The 9,108-nt window shown below is 40.0% G+C and overlaps 1 protein-coding gene across 1 annotated transcript in view; it reads left to right on the forward strand.

Annotated features, from left to right (window-relative positions):
- Positions 1 to 6,354, forward strand: part of PLA2G4F (phospholipase A2, group IVF) — a 24,967-nt gene extending 18,613 nt beyond the window's left edge. The window contains exons 14-20 of the mRNA XM_010183619.1: positions 3 to 117; positions 1,265 to 1,402; positions 1,863 to 1,970; positions 2,787 to 2,981; positions 3,334 to 3,500; positions 4,800 to 4,986; positions 6,125 to 6,354. Coding sequence (XP_010181921.1) covers positions 3 to 117; positions 1,265 to 1,402; positions 1,863 to 1,970; positions 2,787 to 2,981; positions 3,334 to 3,500; positions 4,800 to 4,986; positions 6,125 to 6,354 — 1,140 coding nt within the window. The remainder of the gene's footprint in view (positions 1 to 2; positions 118 to 1,264; positions 1,403 to 1,862; positions 1,971 to 2,786; positions 2,982 to 3,333; positions 3,501 to 4,799; positions 4,987 to 6,124) is intronic.
- The last annotated feature ends 2,754 nt before the right edge of the window (positions 6,355 to 9,108 follow it).

A 9,108-nucleotide genomic window follows, 5' to 3' on the forward strand; every position in this document is an offset into this window, starting at 1 on the left:
AGGAAGATCCATCAAAGCTGTCTGATCAACGGGAAGCAGTGAAATGGGCCCAGAACCCCTATCCTATCTATGCAGCCGTCAATGTGAGACCCAATATTAGCAGTGATGACTTTGCAGGTATGACCATAGCAAATTTATTTTTGTTTGCTAAAATTCGTACATTCTTTTCAGCTTTCAGTACTGATTAGCTGACAACAGGAAACGTGGCTCAAGCAGCAGTTGGTAGTGCAAGAGGCAATAGGATACGATTGACAGTGTTATCATCTTGATGGCAAATGTCTTCATTATGGCTATAACAGAGAAAGGAGACACAACTGGTGGCCACTCCATGTGATCTGCTAGAAAGTGCCTGAAATTTTCAGAAGCTGAGGGGGAAGATTCTTAGAACAGAGTCTGTGTCTGAATCAGAGAACCGAAGTCCTTGGCAATTAGGTAACCGACTTTCTTTTGTAGTCTCATAATCAGTTTGTGTAGAGTTCACGTGAAATGATGGATTGGCAACCTTGCAGCGTGCACCATCAAAACTGTGGTATGTAGCAGCCTGGGTTCTTGCTGGTTATACCATTACAGTAAAAAATGAAGACCAATCCTAGTTCAGATCACTTGAAACTTTAAATATGATGCAACAAGTGAGGATAGATACAGTGAGACAGGAACATAATGAGACTTTAGGAACCACTATGAGACTTTAGGAACCACTATGAGACTTTTTTTGGTTTTGTTCTGGAGGACCGTGTGCATTTGACAATGAATTTGATTTCTAAATATTTGTGGAAAGCTTTCAAGCACAAGGGGACACTTTGATAAGTGGCAATGAAGTCTGACACAGTCAGTTGAGTTTTCAAGTTAGTACTGTAATAGTTGCTGAAAGATGGTAAGTGGTGTGAAGAAAGGCTGAGAAAAGTGAAGCAGCTTCCATTTGTGATGGAAAAGATAGCCATCAGAATGGTTTAAAGTGGAAGTAAAATAGGCAGGTTGTTTCTGCAGTTAAAAAAGTCAACATGGAGCAAGATGGGATTTTTTTTTCCCAAAAAGGCAGTAAAGGAGGAGGCTATGTTTAGTCAATGAAAGCCTGTACAAAAGTTTTTATTAATCCTATGTAAGATAGAGGCTCAGTGAGAAGAGTGACAGCGAAATCCACAGTGATGGTGAAAGAAGTGGAGAGAGGCTCCCTTCTGTCTCCCTTGTGTGAAGAGAAATCAAATGAGTATTTTCACCTATGTTTACTCTGAGATGGGTAAATATCCTGTTGGCTCGTTCTTAGAATGGTGTGAGTTCACTCCCTATGAAGTTGGATTTCGCAAATATGGAGCTTTTGTCCGAACAGAAGACTTTGACAGTGAGTTCTTCATGGGACGGCTTGTCCAGAAGCATCCAGAGCCTAGGATTTGTTTTCTACAAGGTATGATCTTACAGTAATGAATGAAATGGGGAGGTGGAAAGGAGCTATGCTGTTTTTGGGACTCATCAACTTTAAGCCACGCTTTTTTGTTCCTTCCTAAAGAATTTGAAGGAAGGAGCAAACACCAAATCTTTCTCCAATGTGGAGAAAGGTGTGGGTTTGTAGTATTACAGTCTGATGTCCTAAGTCTGCAAGAAGACTGTTGTAAGCTGCTTGCCAAAAACTCCTGCATTAGGTCTTCCCATTCTCTTGCTGTCTTTCCCTTGCTGATAGAAGAGCTTTTCTCTTGGAGAAGTTTCTGCATTGCTTATTGCATTATTAACTCAAAGGTTTAAACTCAAATATCACCAGTTAGAATAGTAGGGGTCAAGTGGCAGCTGTCTCCCATGACAAATGACAGATTTTGGTTACACTGTGAAAAGCCTTTTGGGTATTAAATTCTTCCACGTCTCTCCTGCAGGAATGTGGGGCAGTGCCTTTGCTGCAAGCTTGGATGATATCTGCCTGAAGGTGGTCGGTATTGGACTGAGCTTTCTAGATTCCTTCAAAGATGTTATCAAAGTTGTAGGTAAGAACATACGCCAAAATAGTAGGATTTTCAAAAGATTCCTGGTTTTGGAATGATCGTACAAATAGTATGACTGTGTGTAGTTCTCAGGATTAGCAAAAGGACGGATTTGGACAGATGTCTCTTGTACTGTATATCACTTCCTTCCATTAATTTTTAAATTTTATATCTGCCTTTGACTATAATTTTGGGCTAGTTCTGGGAGCAGTCTCAAATGCACACTGCAGTGCAGAGGTTTTAATTATGAGAAGAGGAAAAATAGAAGCCGGACTGTTAAGCAGGAGGTAGAAAATGGATTTTCAGTTCCTTCCTTTGCCTGATATTTGTAATCTTGGATAAGCTGGTTGGTTTTTGCAGTGCTCTCCATTTATACAATGCCTCCCTAGCAGTGAAAACGAAATGTGTTAAATGCTGAGAGTTGCTCAGGTGTATAGAGTATGTAGTAGAGGAGAGAGATGTTTTCTCTGTCTTTCCAGCTCTAGTGTCCTCCCCGACCCCCCACCTTTTGTGTTTGTAGCTCTAAATGCTACGGTGTGGATGGCTGTTATTGCCTTATAAGACAGAAGTGGTTGTTGCTTGGTAACAAGGATTTATTTGCATGGGTTTGAAATTAATATGGGCATTTATTTATGAGTAATGCTCTTCACTTCAAACAGGGCAGGTATAGATTATATTGTTCATTTAAATTTAATTACAGTACTTTTTAATTAGAGGACAAATTCAGCCTTAGAACAACTGGTTAAATATTACAGAAAAAGCCTGATTGTTAAATGTTGGAGCTGGACAAGCATTCTCAATGTGTTCTGCATCCTGCAGATGACTGCCGAAGACTCCATTTCCGAGACCAAGCACGACTGAAGACTCGCTTGGTTATACCTGGGGGCCCCTTGTTACAAATTTTTCAGGATTTCTTCAAGTCCCGCGTCACATGTGGAGAGACCTTCAACTTCATGCAGGGATTGTATCTTCATAAAGATTATGTTAACATAAAGAAGTTTGTGGCTTGGAGAGGTAAATGAGTCTGTATGTATCTGGGATATAAAGTAGTTTGTTAATACTCTGTAACAGTTGATGTTGTAGTTTGTTAATACTCTGTAACAGTTGATGTTACAGAACCTAAATGAGTTTGACTTTTTCCCACTGAGGTTAGAGAATTTAATCCTTCTTACACTGTAGAAAAAAAAATGATCCACTATGTATGTTTTGTCTTATAAGGCAAGCTTATCATCAGACTTTACAGGTCAGTCTCAAATGAATGTGCATGTTATTCCTATAGCCCCAGCATAAGCTTTGTTCGTTGGTTGGACCAATAGGTGTGTAACGAATCATTATGGTTACTTGTGTTACTTGGAATGTCTTCCAGGCACTCATCTGGATGCGTTTCCCAACCAGCTGACCCCCATGGAAGAGAGCTTTTATTTAGTGGATGGTGGTTTTTCAATCAATTCTCCCTTTCCTTTGGTACTTCAGCCAGAGAGGGATGTGGATGTTATCTTGTCATTCAATTTTTCCTGGGAAGCTCCATTTGAGGTGAGAGATGTAGCTGACCGTAATTACATGAAGGTAAAAGCACAGAATCATCTATCCACAGAATCTTAGGAGTTGGAAGAGACCTCGAAAGCTCATCCAGTCCAACCCCTGCCAGAGCAGGATCACCAGACCAGGTCACACAGGAACACGTCCAGGCGGGTTTTGAATGTCTGCAGAGAAGGAGACTCCACAACCTCTCTGGGCAGACTGGTCCAGTGCTCTGGCGCCCTTACAGTGAAGGAGTTTTTCCTCATGTTCACATGGAACCTCCTGTGCTCCAGCTTGCACCCATTGCCCCTTGTCCTGGCATTGGACATCACAGAGCAGAGCCTGGCTCCTTCCTCCTGACACTGCCCTTTACAAATTTATAAACATGAATGAGGGCACCCCTCAGTCTCCTCTTCTGCAAACTAAAGAGCCCCAGCTCCCTCAGCCGGTCCTCATAAGGGAGATGCTCCATTCCCTCAATCATTGTGGCTCTGTGCTGGACTCTTTCAAGCAATTCCCTGTTCTTGAACTGAGGGCCCAGAACTGGACACAATATTCCAGATGTGGTCTCACCAGGGCAGAGTAGAGGGGCAGGAGAACCTCTCTGACCTACAGCCACCCCCCTCCTGATACACCCCAGGATGCCATTGGCCTTCTTGTCCGCAAGGGCACAGTGCTGGCTCATGGTCATCCTGCTGGCCACCAGGACCCCCAGGTCCTTTTCTGCCTGGCAGCTCCAAAAGTGCACAATGGCAGCAGATCAATTGATGTTGAATATGAACACTCATGAAAGAGTGCATTGGAATAAATTCTTACCTATTTCAAGTAGTATTGTACTAAGCTTTTTATTGTGAATGTCATGAGATGGAAAGTGGCAGCTGTAATAAGATTCAAAACTTTTCAGAAACCTAAATAGACTATTTGCTTAGCTTATATGATCCTTATTACTTAGATGTGTGCTTCTAAAGGAAAAGTGGCTATTGGTGATTTTCTTCATGCAAACAAGCTATTTCCTGTATATATGAGTATTTACTTTTAAGTGCAGATAAGTCGAAGTGAATGTATTTAGAGTAACAAAACCCAGAAAGTTTCAGCTGCAAACTGTTGATGTTTGGTAGCAGTTCTCAGTTCTGCTCTTCATTCTTCTTCTATATCACCAACCAGGGAAATTTTCTGCCAATTTGAAGTTGAATTTCTGTCACGTTTGTTTGTTTTTTTTTTTGTGGAAGTCTTTCTCCCTCCAAGGATTGTGGTTGGATGAGAAGGTATTACTGGTATTCTATTGAAATTATTTTTATTCTCTGACAACAGGTTTTAGAGTTGACCCAGAAGTACTGTGAGGACCGAGAAATTCCTTTTCCAAAAATCAAATTCAGTGAGGAAGATGAGAAGAAGCCAAAAGAGTGTTATATGTTTGTGGATGATAATAATCCAAAGGCTCCAATTGTGCTCCATTTCCCACTGGTGAATGACACCTTTCGGAAATACAAAGCTCCAGGTAAGGGAGCTATATCTTAAAGAGCTGTTTTTGAAATCGTTTGGATCTGTTGAGGGCTTAAATTCAGTAGGCTCAGTGTCTCGCTTTTAATTGTTCTTGGTATTATCCTCTAGTTATTAAATTGTTACTTTCATTTAAGCAGAGTCAACTTCCACTTGATTATTGGAAGAGATAATGGGAGAAGAGGCTGACAAAAAAAGATAAATCTAAAGGCTGGAAGAATCAAACTTAGGCAATAGTTTTTTGCTTCTTTCTGAACCTTTCTGCCCTAATTTTGTTACTTCTAGTTACTCTGAATATATATATATATAGGAAAGCACTATAAAACAGATTAAAAACCAGATTAAATAAGTTTGTTTGTTTATTGGATATGAATAAACCAGTAAGCAGTGAATTGTTGGGAACCAATTTGTATGTCAGGTCATGCTAAGTGGTCTGTGCCCTTGTAGTGTAAGGTTAAGAGATAAATGATCCTTGCTTCATTTAATGTGATTAATATAGACTGTAAGGCCCACCTCAGTCTATCAAGGAAGAGCACTAGGATGAAACAGAGAGCTATACCTTTAAGAAGAGACAGACAAAATTCAATGTCCTGTTTCTCCCCTGCTGGGAGGAAACAACATCCTGAGGAAAATCTTTGGAATATTTAGAAAAGAATGTGCAGAACTAATGCAGGCAAGGGAGATGTAAGGCACCCTGTAATGCTATCTGTGTTAGTACTACAATGATTGCTAGAGCCCGACTGTGTTTCCTCCTCAATGATGGAGACTTTCAAAGTGTTAAGCTTGAATATGTCTCAAGACTACTATTTCTACAGTAAAAACAAACGAAATCATTCATCTTTCAAGATTGGTGTTTAAATTTCATTTGTAGGGCGCTAAAACACAAGTTACCATATTTTGAAGAGTATTTACTAATGTCCTATGGTCGGTTGAACTCGGGGTGTTAGTGTCTTTTAGTTTAGTTTAGAACAGCACTTCCAGGAAGAATTGAGCTTTGTATTTCCTTTTTTGAGCATGATAATCACAGATGCATTAAACAATTTATCACAGTGAAATTGCATTTCAGTCTAATATTCAAATGTATTTTGGTGTCTAGTGGAAGTAGAAAGTTGTTTCTCTGTTTTTTCTTGCTGCAGGAGTTAAACGTGAGTCAGAAGAAGAGAAATCCTTTGGTGACTTTGTCATTGAGTCAAAAGATTCTCCTTACCGTACACTAAATTTCACCTTTGAGCCGTATGATTTTAGGAGATTAGTGGAAGTGAATCGCTACAACGTTCTGAACAGCAAGGACACTCTCTTCAAAACGCTAAACTTGGCTCTGCAAAGAAGAAAGTTGAAGAAAGTCATCAGTATGTCCAACACCTGAGCAGCTTCCATAGCTGAGGAACTCAGGCTGCAGTGTACGAAAGCTGTGTGGTTCAAGGCAGAGTACTGAAAGTTAATAGCTGGAAACTGTCTTCTTGGGAAGGGAGCAGCACACGTGCCACTGGAAGTTCATTCCAGATAACAGATGCTCTTACAAGAACCCAAGGGATGTGCAGTACAACATGGATGTCGCTTTGTTGTGTGGGGAAGAGTAGGGAATTATTTAGCCAAGTATCTCGTCTTACAGCGGCAGATATCAGATGAGTAAGGAGGTCTGTTCAAATGCTTCAGGCATTTTTGAAAATAGTCTTCCAAATTCCACTGAGTGAAGCACCTCTCTTGCTTTTCAAACCTCCCTCCATGAGCTTTTACAATTTACATCATCTGGCAAGGAACTCCACAGGCTGTAACTATGCACTGAGAAAGGAAATGTGTCCTTTTACTTTCAACTTGCTACTGGCTGATGCCCATGTACTTTCAAGACTGAACAGTCATTATCTGCTTTCCGTTTTTGCCATTCATGGCTTCTTTTTTCAAGATCTCTGATATTTCCTTCCTACCCTTCTCAGGGATTATAATGACTTTTAGTTTCCTGGAGGTCCAATATAGAGTACCTTACTTTGATAACCATTGGATTTTTTTGTTGCTGTTGCTGTTTTTGATTGGGTTTTATTTTTGTTTGTTTGTTTGTTGTTTTTTTAAAAATAATAGTTCCCTTTTTTATATTTAATAATTAAAGACAGATCATGGGACTGTGTTGCCTTTTCCTACAGTTTGACCATCATGAGCTGATGAAAGTTAAAAAATGCTGTGTCTCATCTTGCTGTGTAAGAGGAAGGAAGGCTCCTTTGAAGAGTCTGAATTAGACCTTTTTTTTTCCTTACACTTGGGCTTGCAATTCAGCCAGAGCTTTGCTCAAGGAATTTCTGTGTATGTCTGTTTTAGAAACATCAGTATTCCAAGGCAGACACACCTCATGAATGTGAGTGAACAAAATAATGCCAGATGCTGCTATGCTGTGGGATGGAATTCACCTCACTTTGCAGAAAGCTCAGAGATGTGATGAATGATGCAGTAGGAGAACACCTAATGTAAAGAAGTGGCAAACAAACACTGTTTGCTGCTGTGGCTTTACAGTGAGCTGAATGTACTGATGCTGTATTTGAAAACTAGAGACAGGAAATCTGTCTTTCCTGAAATGAGGTGCAGGCTTATAAATGGCTATGATTCTTCATTTGTTTTTAATGTGTTTCTCTTTTAGTAAGTACTAGTTTCGCTAGTATGCTTTTCACTTTTTCTTAAGAACACTTGTCTTGATATATTTTTCTTTATTCCAATAAAAAGTAAGCAAAAAAAGTCGATGTAATACTGTATTGCATAGTTTTTTTTAATTATATCAAGATACCTGACAGTGGGAAGGTGACTTACCTAGTCCATCTCTGACTGGTGCTGCACAGCAGTAGAAAGTAATCTCTTCATTGTTGAGACTTCTCTTTGAAGAAGCATGGCTCAAAAGTGGGTTTTTAAGATGTATTTGAAACAGTGTCTTTATCTGGGTGATTAAAGCTGATGTCTGAAAGGACCTTTATGACCTTAGCACTTATTTACTTAAGCTGAAATATGAGAAACAGCAACTTAATGCTATAGTTTTTCCTGATTATTGGTGCCATACAGCTAACTGCTTGGACATCTGTCATATTTCGTGGGTTACTTTTGTATATTTTTCCACATAAGATTTTCATGTATTGTCTCAGCTGCCTTTCAACCTGCCATCGTGCCATGCCTTTGAACGTTTGCTTGTAGTAGGATGGGAGTTACCTTTGTTCCTCTTGATTTTTTTTTTATTTTGTTTTGTTTTTCCTGATGTGAATCTGGGTTCAACTGCATGCTTTGATTTACTTCTACCTTCTGGTTTTTGAGGTCCTTCCTGAATCTGAGAGGCTTGGACACTGCAGATATAGGTGTTTATATACCAGCATATAGATGGGAAGGTGGAATGTTCTCCAAAAACTGTGTCATCTACTCAAATTTGCTAGGCATATCCAATGGAGTCTTTCAAGGTACATCTTCTCCATAAGTTCTTCCACAGTGGCAGGGCTTCTTTGTTAAAACAAGGTAACAGTTAACAGTAGTTAATTTTAACTTCCGAAACTGGTGTGTAAGTAGCCATCTCATTTAAAACTCCATGTTTTGGCAGGAGAGTTGTCCACAAGTCTGTGCACTCACTGCACAGATTGTATTCTTCAGTCTTCTTAAAACGCTTCTTGTCTCGTGGGAGGAATCTCTTTTTTGTCCTGGCATTTTAATTCAAGCCTATTTATTAAGGAGAAATCAGCATGGCATCCCAAGACAAAGGAACATTCAGGAGAAAAGGGGAGTAGGTAAGTTTGGGGTGGTGAGGGGTATTTTTTGTGGTTTTTGGTTGATTGGTTGGTTTTGTGTGTGGGGTTTTTTTTCTTCTTCTCCTGAGAAGACAAGGAACCTTTTCGCCTAGTAAACTCTAGGGCAGTTTCATTTTCCTTCCCACTCCCTCTCTTGGGGATAAGATACTTTTGATGGCAACAGGTTGAGACATCGTGGGACCTAAGATGTTGATGTAAATCAGATGACATCTGTGTCAAAGTGGGGCTTCACCATCAGATGGCCAGAGCCAATGTAAAGACATGTTTGAGCAGTCACTGCCTGGAAAATCCAACGGCACCTGAGGTTATAAACTATGTATTCAGCTGACCCATGTATGTCTCTGAAGGGAAAG

This window comes from Mesitornis unicolor, unplaced genomic scaffold (genome assembly GCF_000695765.1).
Source record: "Mesitornis unicolor isolate BGI_N332 unplaced genomic scaffold, ASM69576v1 scaffold5984, whole genome shotgun sequence".
Taxonomy (NCBI): Eukaryota; Metazoa; Chordata; class Aves; order Mesitornithiformes; family Mesitornithidae; genus Mesitornis; species Mesitornis unicolor.